Source organism: Lampetra planeri, chromosome 30 (assembly GCF_965212315.1).
Source record: "Lampetra planeri chromosome 30, kcLamPlan1.2.h2, whole genome shotgun sequence".
In the NCBI taxonomy this organism is placed as follows: Eukaryota; Metazoa; Chordata; class Hyperoartia; order Petromyzontiformes; family Petromyzontidae; genus Lampetra; species Lampetra planeri.
In genome coordinates this window covers 12510335-12529171 of record NC_136136.1, presented here as the reverse complement: position 1 = coordinate 12529171, position 18837 = coordinate 12510335, and the positions used below count along the sequence as shown (strand labels likewise).

Here is an 18837-nt window from a genome sequence, read left to right as displayed (position 1 = left end):
AGTGCCAGGAACAGAGGCACTAGAGAGGCCATCCCGAGTGCAACTCAGAAATCACTCAGCCTGGTTGGGGTCCAAGCCCAAAGGTCTGTGCAGCTCCACTCGCTACGTGCCAGAGACAAACCTCGCGAGCCCTGAGAGCTTGCGACCTGTGCACGTTGCTCGGCTGGTGCCCAGGCCCGTGTCCCAGGCCCCCGTCCCAGGCCCGTGTCCCACTGTGAGCTCACGCTGTCACCCTTGCTTCCTTGACTGAGCACTGGAGTCTGGACTTTCATCGCTAGCCATTAACACTGTGACCGTCGTGTTATGTAACCTGACCAACTGCTTTCTGCTGCCGCTACACTTGATCTCGTTGATCTGACTTGCGTTTATTCATTGCTCTGTAACCCCTGTAAATCCTAGTATACTCTCCAGTGGAATTGCTCTTCACAAACGCTTGCCTTGACACTTGTCCTGGAATTTGGTTCGTAGGTAGGTCCGTGTTGTTCAAGACAAAAATGTAACTGTGGATTTGTATAACTCGTCCAAACAAAAACTGATTGTGAAATGTCCAACTTTTTATTTTATGTAAAGTTTTGCATATTGAGTCTAAAGACAATTGAGAAATTCACTTTTTTATTTCAAAATAAAACGATAAAAGTGTGGCCAACTTTGGCGAAAACCGCGACTGGTCTGCACGCATTTTAAAAGGGAGACCTGGCTAAAGTAAATGTAGCTAAATAGGAACAGGGAGGGGGGTGGGGCTCAAAGACAGCACGGAGTGCTAAGTACAACGCATCGGGAGGGGGGGCGGGGCCAAAAAAATGGACGACGGCTTGGACGCGGTTGCTGCTGCACACGCCAACACAATGGACAGAGAGGGGGAGGGGAGGCCTGATACACATGATAGACAAAAGAACGAAAATGCCCATGTTTATACCAATGCTGGCTGAACAATGAAGAGAGTACTGTTAAAAAAATAACTGGGGATGTTAACACTCGGTAAAGTAAAGTAAAATAGTGCCTGTCAGATAAGATGGTCCAAAAAAGTGTAATTAAGTCTTTTTTGCGTGGTTGATAAGATCTTTCCAATGATTACTAAGTTTGTACCCATCATCACGGTTGAAATTATGTCTGTGTTTGTATATTTGTATGGCTTCGTGTACAAACCTTTGATGGTAGCCGGGAGGTTTGCAGAAAACCTTGGTCTCGGAAAAGACAATTTCATGAGAGCCCACCGAGTTGTAGAAATGATCGGCAACGGCAGAAGAATCAGTTCTGCCGTGTTTCAGATCTGACTTGTGCTTGCGGACACGATCAGAAACATGACGTTTCGTTTCTCCAATGTAGCAATCACCACAAATGCAACTCAATTTGTAGACTCCAGGATACTGTAAGTCAGGAACGACATCCTTCACAGATGGAATCAGATCACGGATTTTATGCACTGTACTGAATCGGACTTGGATCTTATGTTTGTTTAGAATTTTGGAGATCTTTTTGGTCACGCCTGCTATGTATGGTAACGTGATGGTTTTGGTCGGAGTTTCATGTGGCTGTTTCTGTGTGGTGGGAGAGACAGCTTGGCGGATAGTACGGTCAGAGTATCCGTTCATCCTGAGGGCCCGATGTACATGTCTTAATTCACCGGTCAGGTGGTGTTTGTCAGAAATGCCATGGGCTCTGTGGTATAGCGTTTTGATGAGAGAATTCTTTTGAGATGGGTGGTGGTGGGAATCCGGTTTCAAGTAGGAATCTGTGTGGGTGGCTTTCCTGTAGACAGAATGTCCCAAGGATCCGTCAGGCCTCCTCTCAAACAGAATATCCAAGAATGGTAGTTTACCATCTTTCTCCACTTCCATGGTGAATCTGATGGATGGGTGTCTAGAATTGATGTGGTCCAAGAAGTGGTTCAATGCTGGGAGGCCATGGGGCCAGATGACGAAAGTGTCATCCACATACCTCTTCCACAGGGAAGGACGCAGGGTGGATGTCTGGATGGCGTCTGATTCAAACTTTTCCATGAACATGTTGGCTTTAACTGGTGACAAAAAGGAGCCCATAGGGGTACCCTCATTCTGTTTGTAGAAGGTGCCATTCCAGGTAAAATAGGTGTTGGTGAGGCAATGCCTAACCAGCGCAGGTGCATCAGAATTCAATCCATGTTGGACTAAGTCCTCAATTATTGTTAGGGTGTCCGGTACTGGGACTTTGGTAAACAAAGATACTACATCAAAGCTGACGAGGATGTCATCAGGAGATAGTACCATGTCCTTAACCATAGAGACTAATTGGGTTGAGTTGAGTACTGCCGAAGAGGTCTTGCCTGTGAAAGGGAGCAGAGTATCTGATAGAAAACGGGCTAGTTTGTACGTAGGAGAGTTTATCGTCGACACAATGGGTCCATTACGTAGGAGAGTTTATCGTCGACACAATGGGTCCATTGTGTTGACGATAAACTCTCCTACGTACAAACTAGCCCGTTTTCTATCAGATACTCTGCTCCCTTTCACAGGCAAGACCTCTTCGGCAGTACTCAACTCAACCCAATTAGTCTCTATGGTTAAGGACATGGTACTATCTCCTGATGACATCCTCGTCAGCTTTGATGTAGTATCTTTGTTTACCAAAGTCCCAGTACCGGACACCCTAATAATAATTGAGGACTTAGTCCAACATGGATTGAATTCTGATGCACCTGCGCTGGTTAGGCATTGCCTCACCAACACCTATTTTACCTGGAATGGCACCTTTTACAAACAGAATGAGGGTACCCCTATGTGCTCCCCTTTGTCACCAGTTATAGCCAAAATGTTCATGGAAAAGTTTGAATCAGACGCCATCCAGACATCCACCCTGCGTCCTTCTCTGTGGAAGAGGTATGTGGATGACACTTTCGTCATCTGGCCACATGGCCTCCCAGCATTGAACCACTTCTTGGACCACATCAATTCTAGACACCCATCCATCAGATTCACCATGGAAGTGGAGAAAGACGGTAAACTACCATTCTTGGATATTCTGTTTGAGAGGAGGCCTGACGGATCCTTGGGACATTCTGTCTACAGGAAAGCCACCCACACAGATTCCTACTTGAAACCGGATTCCCACCACCACCCATCTCAAAAGAATTCTCTCATCAAAACGCTATACCACAGAGCCCATGGCATTTCTGCCAAACACCACCTGACCGGTGAATTAAGACATGTACATCGGGCCCTCAGGATGAACGGATACTCTGACCGTACTATCCGCCAAGCTGTCTCTCCCACCACACAGAAACAGCCACATGAAACTCCGACCAAAATCATCACGTTACCATACATAGCAGGCGTGACCAAAAAGATCTCCAAAATTCTAAACAAACATAAGATCCAAGTCCGATTCAGTACAGTGCATACAATCCGTGATCTGATTCCATCTGTGAAGGATGTCGTTCCTGACTTACAGTATCCTGGAGTCTACAAATTGAGTTGCATTTGTGGTGATTGCTACATTGGAGAAACGAAACGTCATGTTTCTGATCGTGTCCGCGAGCACAAGTCAGATCTGAAACACGGCAGAACTGATTCTTCTGCCGTTGCCGATCATTGCTACAACTCAGTGGGCTCTCATGAAATTGTCTTTTCCGAGACCAAGGTTCTCTGCAAACCTCCCGGCTACCATCAAAGGTTTGTACACGAAGCCATACAAATATACAAACACAGACATAATTTCAACCGTGATGATGGGTACAAACTTAGTAATCATTGGAAAGATGTTATCAACCACGCAAAAAAGACTTAATTACACTTTTTTGGACCATCTTTTCTGACAGGCACTATTTTACTTTACTTTACCGAGTGTTAACATCCCGAGTTATTTTTTAACAGTACTCTCTTCATTGTTCAGCCAGCATTGGTATAAACATGGGCATTTTCGTTCTTTTGTCTATCATGTGTATCAGGCCTCCCCTCCCCCTCTCTGTCCATTGTGTTGGCGTGTGCAGCAGCAACCGCGTCCAAGCCGTCGTCCATTTTTTTGGCCCCGCCCCCCCTCCCGATGCGTTGTACTTAGCACTCCGTGCTGTCTTTGAGCCCCGCCCCCCTCCCTCCCGATACGTTCCATTCATTGGCTACCACATTCTGATGAGCCCCCCCCCTCTCCTCCCCCCTTCAACTTGCTTATAAGGGATTACATCTTGAATCATTGCCTCACTTGATGCAGCTAATTCGGCTGTGACGGTCCCACCTGATGACGGAGACTTGTGTTGCCTCCGAAACGTCGTGATTTTTGTTTTATTTTATTTTATTTTCATTAATTTTGATGTTTTACCTACGTGACTTTACCGAAAAAAACCTAAGAATATGAATCCTTGCAGTCACGAAAGCTTCAAATCTAGAATGAGAAGGCGCCCTGTGGCAGGAACCACACCGCGTGGAGCGGGGCAGACAAGATGCGTTTCCTTGTCCGCGCAAGACGGGAGATCGTGGAAGCACTCAGCTGCAACAATTATATAATCATTATCGCAAGCATCATCATTATACAATCCCATCGTCATTATAAACAATCCATTATCAGATATCCATAGCGCCTTTGTGGACCACATTCCTGTAACCCCCCCCCCCTACCTACGAATACACGCGGCTAAATCGAAGTCGACCCATGGGACGATTCAGGGAATCGGCGGGGGGGAGGGGTAGCGCCAATTGTACAAGATGATTAACATAACTACACCACACAACCAGCCCCAAACAAAGGGTGACCCAGAACCTTTGAGTGAAGCCTGCCACAGATTGTCACGCAACACTAATTTGGCAGGGCCTCTCTAATGGCTCGGTGCTAAATGTCGCACAACGCCGCTGAAAACTGTCGCGCGGCCACCGGTTCAATCTGCCAATGCGGCACCGGATTGCTTTTCCATCAAAGCCTGAAATAAGAAAGTCCTGGTTGCAGCTGGTTTGTTTTACTCGAGCCTGCCAAGCAGAATGCGGATGCCGCACCAAAAAACACAACACACGTGGATTAAATAAAACACAAACACAGCTACAGCACACACACACACGCTCAGGGGTACAGCTCGTGCACACATGCACTCTACTTACACACAGCTGGCGCACGCACACATGCGCACGCACAAAAGGCACCGCAATGTTTTCGTGACGAACAGACATGAGATGCAATCTCGTGTCTATTGCTGTGGACACGTTACGTGGCATGGGGTTACCAGTAAACCCGGCAGCATTTCGTCTCTCCAGAGTTGATAACCAAGTACTCATTTCCATTGACGTGACCAGGAGTTGAAACCCAGTCTGGTGGAACCCCAACTCCCACTGAGCTATTGAGCCACTGACCCTCAACACCAGCGCGTGTCACACACCCACACAGCTCGTAGCCTTCGCGTCTTGCACAATACAAATATCCCCCGTATAGCCTTAACAGAGTTTTAGGGCAAATTCTGTTAGCACCTATAAAGGCCGGAACTGCACACGGTGGGGGTGGTCAGCACCACGCTCGACCGCCTTTGTCTCCCTATTGGCGATGTTTACAGACCGCAGCAGGTACTCATTTTGGACGTTAGTCAATTTAGGGGAGGCCCATGACCAATTCAGTTAATCGTCACTGGCGTTGGCCGTGAGCGGGAATCAAAATCGGGTCGCCGGCTTCGTAGCGCAGCGCGTCGACACCACAAACACCTTCGGGTAATGCAGGTGAAAGAGTGCAGTTATGTAACCGTCAGGGTCTCCTGTGTCTGAGCGCCGACTGGAACTAATCGAATGTGTGGACTTGTGAAATTACAGCGCCCGGGGGGTTTCGTCGACCCGCATCGGTCATCTGGCAGCCGCGCGGCCAAAACCCCCGCCGCCCATTCTCATCCATTCCAAAGCCACCCTTCCTCAGCAGCTGTCCAAACAATGCTCGCGCAGCAGTCTTCATTGAACTTCAGGATGAGCCTGTTCACGCCTCCCGCAACGGGCGGTACAGTAGGAAACGCCGATGTACTCTTCCTGGGCTGATCGGGATCATCTAAAGAGTGCCCCCACCCCCACCGTGACCCCCACCGTGACCCCCACCACAACCTTCCAGTCGCGCCTTCGGTGCGACGGAGCGAGCAGTGCATCACCACGTGTCGGAGAATGGCATCGGGGGGATGACGGAAGGCGTTCGGAAGTCACTCCCATTGCGTGCCACACAGTGTGGGACGCTGTAACAAACAAACTCGACACATTCGCCAGTGACACCGTGCGTGGCCTAAAAATAAGAACACAGGCAATGGCCCTTCCTCGTGGCACTTTTATGAAATGCGTTGAGTGCTTGTGACGAATGTGTTGAGCAATCGGGCGGACCGATTGCATCCACACGAGGAGCGGGGCGCACCTTAGACGTGCCCTGCAAAGTGGGCTCGTCGCATGGCATGAAGCAGACATCATTCTCGGAGGTGCCACAGGACGAACTCGGTGATGAACCGCGTGTGACGTTGTGTTTTTGCGATGTTATTTGTGACCGGCTTGAGACCAGGCCCGGCTCCAGCTCCTCTCGGATGGAGGGGGGCAGTAAAGCTATTGTGTGGGGGGCCACCGTGACAGTCGTGCAGGCCCCCCCCTCTATCCCCAGCTCTCCCGAGCACCGGCCCTGCTTGACACCTTCAGCACACGCCACTCGATAACCCGGTTTGATCACGTGGGAGTTAGAGCTTGGATCTGATCCACAGTGTGGTTGTGTTATTGAAATGACGCAGCACTCGAACAGCAGCGTTTGTGATCGAGCGGAAGCATTAAACCGGTGTGGGGTGACCCCGTCCCGTGTTGGCCGGCAACGAACGTGGGACGCAATTAACGAGAAGTCCCCAAACATCCGCCGTCGTTGTCGCTGCAAGCGGACTGTGTGGTAAAATCGCCGCCGTGAATCCACCGCCGGTCGATACTCGCGAGCCCCCCCCCCCGCCGTCCGCAGGTTTGGCGGTGTGGGTGGGGGGGCTCGATTGGGAGCGTCAATCCCAGAATGGCGGTGGAGGAGGAGGAGGTGGAAGAGGAGCGGGGACGGTGGCGCATTCCCCAAATCCGCTCCGCCACCGCACAACGCCACCTCGCAACTCGCACTCAAGCCGAGGGGACTCGGTCGCGACAGGGGCTCCTTCCCCCGGTGGATCAGTCCCGTCGTCAGAAGATTCTGCTCCACGCAGCCCCACAAGTCAGGCGCTGCCCCACTATTCGACATAATGGAACTCCCGAGAAGCCTCGTGAACTCTGTAATGTTCTCGTTCCGTCACCGCTTATGGCTACCGGGAGACCGCGATGTCCCCCCGGCCTCACCGCTTAATCATCCGCAGCGTCGCCCAGGCTGCCGCTGGTGAACTCGCAACCTCGCCCCGTTCTCGATCGGTCTTCATTTCCCGTCACGCGTTCCCCGCCCCGCCGCTCGCTCCCCCCGTGTACGGCCCCTACGGCTGAAATCCCTCCTCATCCTCAATTCCGCGTGAGCAACGCAGGAGGCAGCGTGTCACGCTCCTGTCCCTCGCCGTCTCCCGTTTGGTGCAGCGGTACAGCGTTGTTTATTGTTGTCGTCATATTGTTCTTGATTTCACCACCGGCCATGACTATCCGCCTCGACATGAAGAAATCATCCCCAAGCCATCGCCATCTCCCCGGTCCTGCGATGGGACAATCCCACCTGGCAGCTGCCCACGAGCCGAGTCTCAGTTCTCTCTGTGGTGGACGGTCTCTTGGGCCCGTGCCCCTCCTTTTGGCAGCCACTCTGCTGAGACTTAACGATTGTCCATCGTCTCCTCTCGTGTACACCTTGACCCACGTGTTCCTCTCTCGGTGTAACTCTTAAGCGTGCACCCAATTTTCTTTGCCAATACTTCTGATCCATATGAACAACATGTACTGGTGATGCAGACATTAAAAACGTGCTGCTTTAGGCTCCTCATTGCTCTGTTGCTTTTTCATTATCAGGTTCATTTGTTCCTAAATCGCTCCAACTGCCCCTATGTGTCGTCGTTGTGATCCCGGGCCACCTTCGATAACTCCCCTAGGGGCGCGTGCCTCCCGCCACTGGTTCAGTGAACTCGTCGTTGTGCGTGACTTTAGTTTCCCTCGTCTTCATCTCGAGTCCAGTTTTTCTAGCATTTTACCCTTTCTGGCAATGAAATAGATGTTCAGATGTCCAAACACCAAAACGATACCTTCTGCAAGGCATTGTCTGCATTAACCACACGTACTTGTGGCAAAATATGCTCTAATAATAATGTACCCCTTGTCTATGAAACTGATTTGCCTACATCAGAGACAGCCTTTATGGCCTTGTCTCACCAGTGTTGGACCAGAGAATGCAAGTATAACCTATTTTTTTTCTTCCATAATTTTGGATACTGGCAAAAAGGTTCCATCTATATCTTTTAGCATTGCCTGTAAATCCCGCCCCCCCTCCCCCCGTGAATGACAGTGTCTGCAGCAGCACATTCGCCTTTCTTGCACCAATCCAACTTTAAAAAGTTGAACAGAGTGAAAAGTGAAATTGCAACTTGTGTCAAGTTTCCAGAGGGACGGTGCTCCCTTGCGCGACGCGGAGGCCATTGCCACTCGTGCCCGCGAGTCGCCCCGCGAGAGGACCGCGCGCAGCGAGCAGCCGCGCCTGAGTGGGACACGGCTCCTGGGCTCCTGGGCTCCTGGGCACGCTTTTCGATCCCCGTCGTCGAACGGAAGCGAGGTGTAGGAAACGACGTGCTCGCGAGGTGGTGCTGTTAAGAATCGTCTTTATTTGAAACGGTGTTAAACGTGAACGTCACGCACGGAAACGCGGACGCTCATGAGGAAGCACGAATTTATTTTGAAAAAATACGGTTCTTTTGAAACAATTCGGAATGTGGTACAAAAAAACAAATATATTATGGTCTTCACAATCTCACTTTATAAATAAACTTTACAGTATATACAAAACTAAATAATCTTCCCGCACATACCTTACATTATACGCATATAAAAAATTAAATAATTTAGTGGGACTAAAAATTCAAAAAATATTTTCTTCTTACGGTACAAATAGTAAATGAGAAAAATACAAAAGTTATGAAGCATAGGGAGAGGCCGGCCAGTATACACAACAATAACACTTATACAAGCAGGACATTCATTTGCAGCAAGTAATACCAAGTGACAGGATCAGAGACGAGAAGGCATCGGGCCTGGCCTGCGTGAGGCCAGCCGCACTAAAGTTCGCTAGTAGAGACTCTATAATAGAGAGTAGTGCAATCAGTGTGAGAGGCCGCTAAGAGATCCACAGTCATACGCTCCAAGCTCTGCGCACATTCTTCTGTAATTCCGCGTTGACGTCTGCGACGAGCTCGCGCCGCCGCCGTCACCGGCGCTCCGTAATGTACACGCGTTGGGCTCACCGAGGGCCCTCGGCCCCGACGGCTCCCGAGTCCACGTGGTGCCCCACAGTGCTTGTACCACGTCCGCATGTCACAGTGTGAAGTCTTCCAAAAAAAAAAAGTGCTCGGCTTTCTTCCAAATCGAGATTTGCCCACACGTGAGGCATCCGCACACTAGCAGCACTGGTCCACCGCCCCACGTCCCTTGTAAACAACGCCCATCCTCGCCGAAACTCCGTGGGCCCACAGAAGACGCCTGCCTGCAGTGTCATACCTGTCAGGAGGGAGGAGGGGGCGCAACGCACACACACCAGAGCTGTTAGGAGAGCGGCGGGATTATGCGACGTGGAATCCCCCCCATGGCACCGATCCCGCGTATCGCCGTGGGAAATGGCTCGAGCAGAGATGCCACGGAACTAACTCTCTGCAGAGCCTCATCTATAGGCCTAATCACCACGGCCTTGATACGACAGTCAGCCAATCGCTGCAGAGGAGTCTTTGTTTCACACACAGAGCCTTGAGGACTGGGCGGACTTGTATTATGAATTTACTTGTGCAGTTTTGGTGACCTGGCCGAGACCAAGCTGCCCACACGCTTGAGAAGCCAGGTTTACTGTGGTTTCACCGTGGGTGGGAGCCCTGCTTTAAAAATCCTGGATCTCGTCGTTGCAGGGGGAACCGGCGCTTCAAGAAGTGCGTGAGCACCAGCCTCCCGAGTGACGGAGGCGACCCCAGGTGACGTGTGCTCGCTCGCGAGTCGCGGGATCAGAACTCACCTCTGTGGCGAGAACTCTTTTGTCGGCGCTGTCCGGTATCAGGTAGATGGTGTGGTGATACAGCCCCTCGGGGTGATGCGTGTACGGCATGGCCGGTATGTGACGGTCGGACTTTTCACTGTGGGGAGAGAGAGAGGGAGGCAGAGCGTGAGACCTCGGCAAGGTGAGCACAAGCGTGGTCGGGCGTGCTTTCCGCCCGCCACTCATGACACAATCTTACCTTGACCCCCAATGATGGTTTATTTGTAGAAGTAAAGATTCATCTACATAATTAAAAAATATATAACTAAGTGACGCCAAAGTTATGTTGCGCACACAGAATGCACATGTGTGTTTGTATGCTTTGCACGTATAGGTTGCGTATGTTTATACACGCACACGTGCGTTCATTTATGCTTGCACACTAGCTTAAAGTCAAAGTGCAAGACCGTACGCACGTGTGTAACTTGTTAAGTGAATACCCCCAATCTAAGCGAAAGCATGCCTCTCTGCTGTAACGTAAACAGAAAAGCCCCACAATAAATATCAACACGTGAGATTCTCAACGAGTCTCTTAACCAGGGCCAGGAGTCGGCATCCAGCCTGCAGCCCTCCCTGCGCTGCCAGCGGCTGGCGGTGGGGTGGGGGTGTGGGGGCGGGGAGCCCACGCGGGGGCGCGAGGCTCCGAAAGGAGCTGTCGCTCACCTGTTCTGGGTGAGGGCGCTCTTCTCCTCGCCCAGCGGGTACTTGCAGTCCCCGCGGGCGCCGGCCAGGTTACAGTCGGGCAGCTTGAGCCAGTGGTTCGACTTCTGCCCCGCGGACGCCTCGCTCCCCAGCGCCGCCGCCTTGTTCGTGTTCTTGAGCTGCAGGTTGGGCTCCGAGGGCAGCTCGGCACGCTGGTACTCGCAGGCGTTGTTGTTCTTCACGGCCTCCGATTCTCCGGCTCCTCCGCCGCCGCCCCCGCGCCGGCTCGACACGCGCCGCGTGGTCGCGTGCGCCGTGACGCGCACGTACGCCATCGCCATGGCGCCCAGGCCCAGCGCCAGCACCACGAGGCCCAGGCCCGCCGACGCGGCCAGCCACAGGTAGCCGTCGCGCCTCGCCACGTTCGTCTCCTCTGGCGGCATCTCCGCCGTGTAGGCCAGGTCGCCCTCGTCCATCTCGTGGTGGAACTGGCACTGCTGCCCCCAGTAGCCCGGCGCGCAGGCGCACCGGTAGGCACCGCCCGCGCCCGCCGGGGCGGCGCGGCAGGTGGCGCCGTTCCAGCAGGGCCGTGCGGCGCAGGGGTCCGCCGCCGGTTGGGAGCAATCCCGGCCCCCGAATCCTGGCGGGCAGATGCAGACGGAGCCCCTCGCCGTGTCCTGGCAGGTGCCGCCGTTGGCGCAGGGTCGGACGGCGCACTGCGTGGCGGCGATCTCGCAGCGCGTGCCCGAGAAGCCGGGGCGGCAGATGCAGCGCACCGAGTTTCCGGAGGGCACGCACTGTCCACCTGCGAGGGACGGCGGGGGAGGGAGGTGTAAGTGCTCGCTCGCGCTCGAGGGGCATACGGGCCGCGCCGCTCTCGTCGTCCGGTCCCCTCCCACCGTCGTTGCGGTACCTGGCGAGGCGGCCACTCCGGGTTGTGGGTTGACTTGGCCCAACATCACCCCTCTGGAGTCATTAAAATAGGAACCACTTTGTGGAGCAAGTCAAAAAAGTGATTGTCCTCGGAAGAGACTGGCATGGAAATGTTCAATTTCCACCACTGGCTCTGGGCTGTAAATGAGACAAGCACCAGTGACTCGATGCTCATTTGATCATAAATCGCGCGTTTTATTTTTACTGATATTCTGCAGACTTTCCTTTCGCGTATAAATTTGGCCGCAAAGTGCGGGACTTTAGCGAGCATAGCCATGTTAGACCAATGTCCTCTGTTTTACTAAGGCTATAACACTGGCACAACGATCTACTCCTGCCAACAATGTCCCAGGGGCTTTAAACACTCCACTTTACAGCGTTCAAAATTCCCCACTGGGCATTAAAACTTGCCAATTGGCACCGTGACAACCGCAGAGACCACCAGGGGCTGCCCGGCTCTTGTGCGATATAACAAACCTCACGTGCTCCCAACCAGCATGCACAACACCGGCGTGGCAAAGAATTCAACAGGCTAAATCCATATAATTCGTTAAACTTTGTTTTGTTCTGTAAACTAAGGCGTTAACAATGATGGTGACGAGTATTATCTGGCTCTGTCGATGCTGCCAGTGGTTGTTGGCCCGCATCTAGAACTGCTCTGAGCTGTTTGGAATCGATGGGAGGTATTCCAAGTGAATTATTTTAAAAGATACATATTCTTTTTATAAAGCGTCAGTGGGTAAGAGGGTGGGCACGGGGAGAGGGTTCTGCCGCCCGGCCTGGCTGCTCGCTCACCGTTGGCGCAGGTGTTGCCTCCGCTGCTGCAGCGGTCGACCTTCTTCTCGCAGTTGAGGCCAGTGTAGCCGGGGGGGCAGACGCAAGCGTAGCTGCCGCCCGGGGCGCTCACGCAGCTCCCGCCGCGGAAGCAGGGCTGGTCGGCGCACGTCATGGCACCGCGCTCGCAGTTCTTGCCCGAGAAGCCCGGCGGGCACGAGCAAGCGTAGCCGTTCTCCAAGTCCTGTTGGCGGCACCTCTGATTAGCACGGTCGGCTACGTACGGTGCGAAAGAGGTACACGCGGCTCGTGACGGTCGCGTCACCGGACAAAGGACAGACAGGCCCTCGAGCTGACCCGGGCAGTCGTCGTGGGCGCTAGGCATGCTGACCGGCAGCTCAAGCAAACGACGTCGTGCCCAGGGAATAATATTCGTCTTTAGGCAAACCACATCCGGTATTGTCTCTTGATGCGGCCGTGGCTGTGACCAGTCGCATTACTAGCCCAGTCTGACAGCACCCCGGAACACGTGCACACGATGTGTGTGAGCGTGCGTGAGCGTGAGTGAACGTACCATGCAGCTGCCTCCGTGACGGCAGGGACTGCTGTCGCACTCGTTGATCTCGGTGTCGCACGTGGGCCCCGTGAAGCCCGGGCGGCACGCGCACGTGTAGCTGCCCTGGCCCGTGTTGGTGCACGTGGCACCGTTCTGGCACGGCCGGTGGTTGGTGCAGTAGTTGAGGTCTGCGCGGGGGAGAGGGGGACGATGGGTCATCACTACGGCCGCGCAATTCGCACCCTCCGTGAGCCGACAGGTCGGTGAGCGAGGTGGTGCCAGTGTGTGTGTGTGTAACAAGTGTGTGTGTGTGTAACAAGTGTGTGTGAGTGAGTGCAAGTTCTCTCCCATCATGTTTTTCCCAAGCTCTTACAATAACCGTGCTCGATTTGTTACTAACGTGTTACACTCGTATCTATGACAATTGTGATGGTGCTGTTAGTTGCTGGCCGCTTGATATTTTAGGCCTCTGGGCTTGTGCTCAGCAATCTCTTGCGCGTGTGTAGGGGTGCGACTATACATCGGATCATCTATCAATGTCCATTCTGAAACTCGCAGCGTTCCGTTATTCTACTTGTACGTGTTCGAGTGACCATTTCGGTTCCACGAGGGCCCGCTGCATGAACCACAAGGTCTGCAATGGGCTCGTGACAATCTGCGACAATGCGAGCGATGCGGTAACAATGTTTCCGTTCATAGAGCGGCGTCTTCCGCGTAAAGTCGCATCTCAGAACGCCGCGGTCAAATTCGGCGCTCGGAAGCGTTCGCACGGAGGAGGAGCGAGCAAACTCAGAGACAAGAAACCAACACATTCCCGAGCCCTGCTGCCCGCTCAAGGGGGCGGGGGGGGGTACGGGCCGCCGTCGGCCGCTCACCTTGGTCGCAGAAGAGGCCGCCCCAGCCCTCCTGGCAGTTGCACTTCCACGGCTGGTGACAGGAACCGTGCACGCAGCCCGGGTGGCGGATGCACTCGTCGCAGTGGCGGCCCTGCCAGCCCACGTGACACCTGCGCCGGGGCGGCAACAACAAAACACACCCAAGTTGGACAATGGCCAGTGTGAGAGGGAGGGTGAGAGCGTGAGAGAGAGAGGGTGAGAGAGAGAGAGAGTTGGAGAGAGAGGGTGAGAGTATGAGAGAGGGTGAGAGTGAGAGAGGGTGAGAGTGTGAGAGGGAGGGTGAGCGAGAGAGAGGGTGAGAGTGTGAGGGAGAGGGCGAGATTGTGAGCGAAAGGGTGAGAGAGAGGAAATGGAGAGTAGGCCTGATGTACACGTGTCGCCCGCCCGCCAAAACCCTTTGATTGTCGCCATCAAAGAGAACGCGGTCCCGAGGTCACGTGGTCGGCTGCTAGGACAAGCCTGCCCACCGCTGATTGTCCCCCTCCCCCCTGTCCGTGTCTGTACGTGGGCGCTGCGCTGCTACTCACTTGCACTCTCCGGGCTGATCGCATTGTCCATGCTGTGGGCTGCACCCAGCCAAGCAGATCGCTGTTGATGAGAGAGAGGTGGGGGGAGGCTCTGGTTAGTCACGACGCATCACTCGTGGCATAGATACACGGGGAGACGACGACTTCGCCCGTGTGATGCGATATTAGTTATTTTTTAACCAAAGTCTTGATGTCGGGGATTAGACCTGGAAACAACGGATTAACCGAACTCGCGCTCCCATATGCCGGGCCGCTCCCCTCCCTGCGCAGCGCCGCTTTGTAGAAGTGAGTTAACGGCGGCCAGTTGGGGGCAGCCCGGCGCGGGACAGCTGCCCCCTTTGTGGCCGCGCAGCTGCCGCGCACAAAGGCGCCGCGCGCCAGCTTGCCCCATTGTGTCCCCCTGCCCCTAATCCACGGCCTTTCATTAGCGACCACGGCCCACGGGCCCACGGAGCCGAGCCTCGGCCACAAATCGGGGGCAGGGTTGTTGTGTTTTTTTTATTTTACGCGGCGCGTGCGGCCCCCGTCACAGGGCTCGGTGCCCCTCATTAGGAGGAGACGCGGGGATCATCGGTGGGACGTGCGGAGGGGGAGTGGAGGGGGACAGACACCACGCGCCCTGCTTTGAATGCGCGCACCCGCGAGAACCCCTCCCATCACGGGGGACGCGGCCCGTGCGGCTCCCGTCAAGGCCACGCGTCCTCCGTTGATCTACTGCCCTTTGTGCTGCGGCTGCAGCGAGAGGGCGATCCTTCCCGAGGCGCTGCCTAAGCCGCGGCGTTGTCGCCACGATTATAATTCACGCCCCGCCACGTGTTCTCCGCTTGCCATTCGTGCCGCGGGCACGTCTCGGCACGCGCCGTGCAAACAGCGGCTTAGCACGGCGCGTGCAGGTGACGCCCACAGGGGCACGCGGCCAAAGGCAACCCCCACGAAGGGGCGCAGTTGGAACGGCACGGGCTGCGGGGCGAGCGTTGCGCGATGCGGAGAACGCGTAACGCGTCCTGGAGATGAGCAAAGTGGAACAAGCGTCCACTGTGTTGGCGGTGGTGGCCCCTGCGGCTTGGCATCGTGCGATACGCGACGCCACGCGTATCGCGCTACTCACTCCACAGTCCACGTGGTATATCTACGACTGCGTACAGACGCTCGTCTCAATGTTTAAAGTTCTCGTTATGGTCATTTCCCTTAACAATAGCGCCCCAAACATTATCTTCATGGCACCAAACGCCCATTGACTCCTTGAAAACGCGACTTGGCGAGGCCTATTTAATTACTCAGCCGCACTCAGCACTAAACGGATCCGAAGAGAATGAGGAAGGAGGAGGAGGAGGCGTGTCGACCGCGCGAGTAGGATGAGGATGACAAGGATGAGGATCTCTGATTCTGCAGCAGCAGAAGCGCGACTCACGGTCCGTGCAGTAGTTGCCGCGCCAGCCGGGCAGGCACACGCGCCTGCCCGCCTCGTCGCACGCGTAGTGCCCGAAGTTGTCGCGCCGCGGGCGGCAGAAGGTGGAGCAGCTGTCGCCGAAGTAGTGCTCGTCGCAGAGCACGCGGTACGCGTACTTGAGCTCCGTGCGGCTGCTCGTGTGCACGTCCTGGGCCCACGCCTCACCCGCGTACAGGTGGCGCTGCGTGGCGAGGCGGCTCAGCAGGCGGCCGGGGTCGTCTGCGCGTGGAGGAGGGGTGCGGGGCACACAGCGGCGGGGTCGTTAGCGGGAGGGTCCCCGGGAGCGGCTCGGTGCCACGGGGTAGAACGATCTCGCAACACATTCGGCACCCGTGGCCTTCAAAGGAAGCAATTTAGTAAGGGACGATTCGGGTAATGACCCTTTTTCATGGCACAGAGATCAGGCAGCAGCAGCGCGGTCGTTAGAAGCGAGAGCAGGGGTCGGCAACCAAAATAACAAGAAGAGACAAATTCGGTAAAAACGCAATATTTAAAGAGCCGCAATGCACTGTGTAGTGGATAAGAGACGGTGGCGGTCCTTAATAGATAGCGTCACGAGGCTCCAGAGCCGCAGGTGGCCGACCCCTTGGGCTCGAGGGATTGGCCGTAGCGCGCCCCTAGGGCAGTGCGGCAGCGATGAGCACGGTGAGGACGACAAGTCTCGGCTCCCTCTCAAATCGCTTAAGTCCTTTGTCTCGAGTCGAGACCCCCTCATTGCAAACACCGGAGGAAGCCAAAGAGTTGGGAAGCCCCTTCGAGGAGCGTGTCCCAAAGTGTTGCGGAGCGCGCCGAATACGCGAACCCTCCCTTAACTCGAGCGCCACGCCGCATTCTCCCCAATAAACACGTCTCGTTCAGCTCTATGGGCGCGGTAATGGGATTACACGTTCTCATTACTGGCGAGCCCGCAGCGGAGGGACTGAGCGGGTAGCGTGGGTGGGGGGGTGATGGGGCAGGGGGGTCGCAATGGGGACGAGGCGCCTCCTACCGTGAAGCGCGCGCACTGCAGCGCGCGCTTCACGTCTCGCCGAGGGAGCAGGAGAACGGGGGGGGGGGGGCAGGTAAGGCGGGCGGGGGGGGGGGGAGCGAGGAGGTGGGGAGGGGGGCTCAGGGTCCCGGGAGCAGCGGAAAGGGGCCGGCGTGTCGGGAGCCCTTCCTCGCGGCGCACCGTTCCCACGCTCGCGGAACGGCCGTGCCAGCAGCGCGCGTCAGAGCGCGCGAGCCGCTTTCCTGTTTGCGCGGGATCGGAAACTGCTGCAGCGAGCGGCTCTGCCCGTAAAAGCGAGGAACGACGGGGGGAAGAAGGGGGGGGGGGGCATGGGAAGGAGTCTGCTACACGAGCCCCGCTTCCCGACCCCCCGGATTCAGGTGCGAGGACAGGGGGCAGGAAGGGCGACGGGTCCGTTGGACTTGACTCACCAGTGGTGAGGCGCTCCGTGGAGTTGGTGTGCCAGGCTTCGATGATGAGCGAGAACGTGCCCTGCGAGCCACAGACACCGCTCGGTTTAAGAACAGCGACACCGGAGGTGCCCGCGCCGAGGCACGCACCGCGCCGTGCGGTGCCCCTCTCCTGCGGCCCGTTGGCCTTTACGCATTCACGACAAACTCATTCTTGTAAGAACTCCCGGCGCACACGATCGCAGGCGAACGGCTGATCCTCCGCGCCTATAGCGCGAGCCGCGTCTAAGGGGCGCTCTGCCCAGACACTCGAGTCGCTCGACAGCAGAGCGTCGCGGTCGACCGACTTCTACGGACGCAATCCTCATCCCGGCGCCGCGCCGCGCGCACTCACAGGCCACTTGAAGGGGAAGGGCAGGCGGATGGGGTTCGCGAATCCTCGGGTCTCCTCCACGCGGAACGAGTTGGATCCAAGCACGGGCGTGGTGAGCTCCCCGTATGTGCACGGCTGCTCGGGGGAGACGCTGGCCTGGTAGTGCTTGAGGCACACGCGGAAGAAGGTGCGGCACTCGCAGGCGTCCGACGCGGCGCGCTCACAGCAGCGGCGAGGCGCACCGCGCGGCGCCTCCTCCTCTCCCCCCGCGTTGCTGAACTCGTGCAGCTGCAGCTCGAAGACTCCCGACGCGGACACCTGGTCCTGGACGAGGAGGACGCGCGGGGCACGCGGAGGGCGAGGAGAGAGGAGGGGGTAGAGGGCAGGGTGGGGAGAGGGGTCGGTGGGAGAAGGAAGGGAGAGTGAGACCCTACACCTGCACCGTTCCCCCGTCAATTATTCAGCTCCGTCACGGGACCCGCGCCAGCGCGCGTATCCATGGCGCGCACATGCATTATGAATGATGTCCACGCTTGAATTAGCGCCGCCGATGCGAATTAGTTATATCATAGTTGTTGTTTTGTTACGTTCAGTTTTTTCCCCCATTCTCCCCTTTACAGAAAGCTCTCGCTGAACAACGACGCGTTTTGCTGTGGCAGACGTTGCTGTTGTGAGTCTACGGTGCTCACCTTGAGCGCGCACAAGGCGAGTAACGCTAGCGACAAAGCCGATATGCTGGCACAGGAGCCTGTAGCCATCGCCGCTTGCGAGCCGCGGCGCTTGTGAGGGGCGGGCGGGCGGGCGGCAGGGACGCGAGTCTCGGAGCTGGCGTGAGACGCGCGCTCTGCAGTGGCCGAGCGCGACTTCGCTGCGCCTTTAAAAAGCACGCCTCGCCACGCCCCCACCCACTCGGCCTCGCAGTCGAGGTGGGGGGGCTGTCACTCAGTCACTCACTCACCCCCGCGCTCAGCCTGGCCAGATCCGCACACAACTGCCGCCCCAGTCCCCCTCCTCCCTTCACCCTCCCCCCCGGCCTCCTCTCTGCACCCCCTCTCCCCGCGGCGCGGCCACACGGCGCTCACAACTCCGCGCCACCAACACGGTGCGAAACGCGCCCGTCGCCTCCTCCTCCCTCCGTCACTGGAGTGCGAAAGCGCGGT

General features: G+C 55.9%; 1 protein-coding gene across 1 annotated transcript; it reads right to left on the bottom strand.

Annotated features, from left to right (window-relative positions):
• Positions 1-8769: 8769 nt before the first annotated feature.
• LOC144728989 (uncharacterized) lies at positions 8770-18470 on the bottom strand. Its single transcript, XM_078608824.1, has 11 exons — positions 18367-18470; positions 17699-18001; positions 17326-17386; positions 15868-16125; positions 14457-14517; positions 13909-14039; positions 13052-13221; positions 12499-12721; positions 10792-11575; positions 10108-10225; positions 8770-9605 (listed from the first exon to the last, which is right to left on the bottom strand). Exons 1-11 carry the CDS (start codon positions 18433-18435, stop codon positions 9600-9602), a joined length of 2184 nt encoding a protein of 727 aa, XP_078464950.1. The 5' UTR covers positions 18436-18470; the 3' UTR covers positions 8770-9599.
• Between the last annotated feature and the right edge of the window lie 367 nt (positions 18471-18837).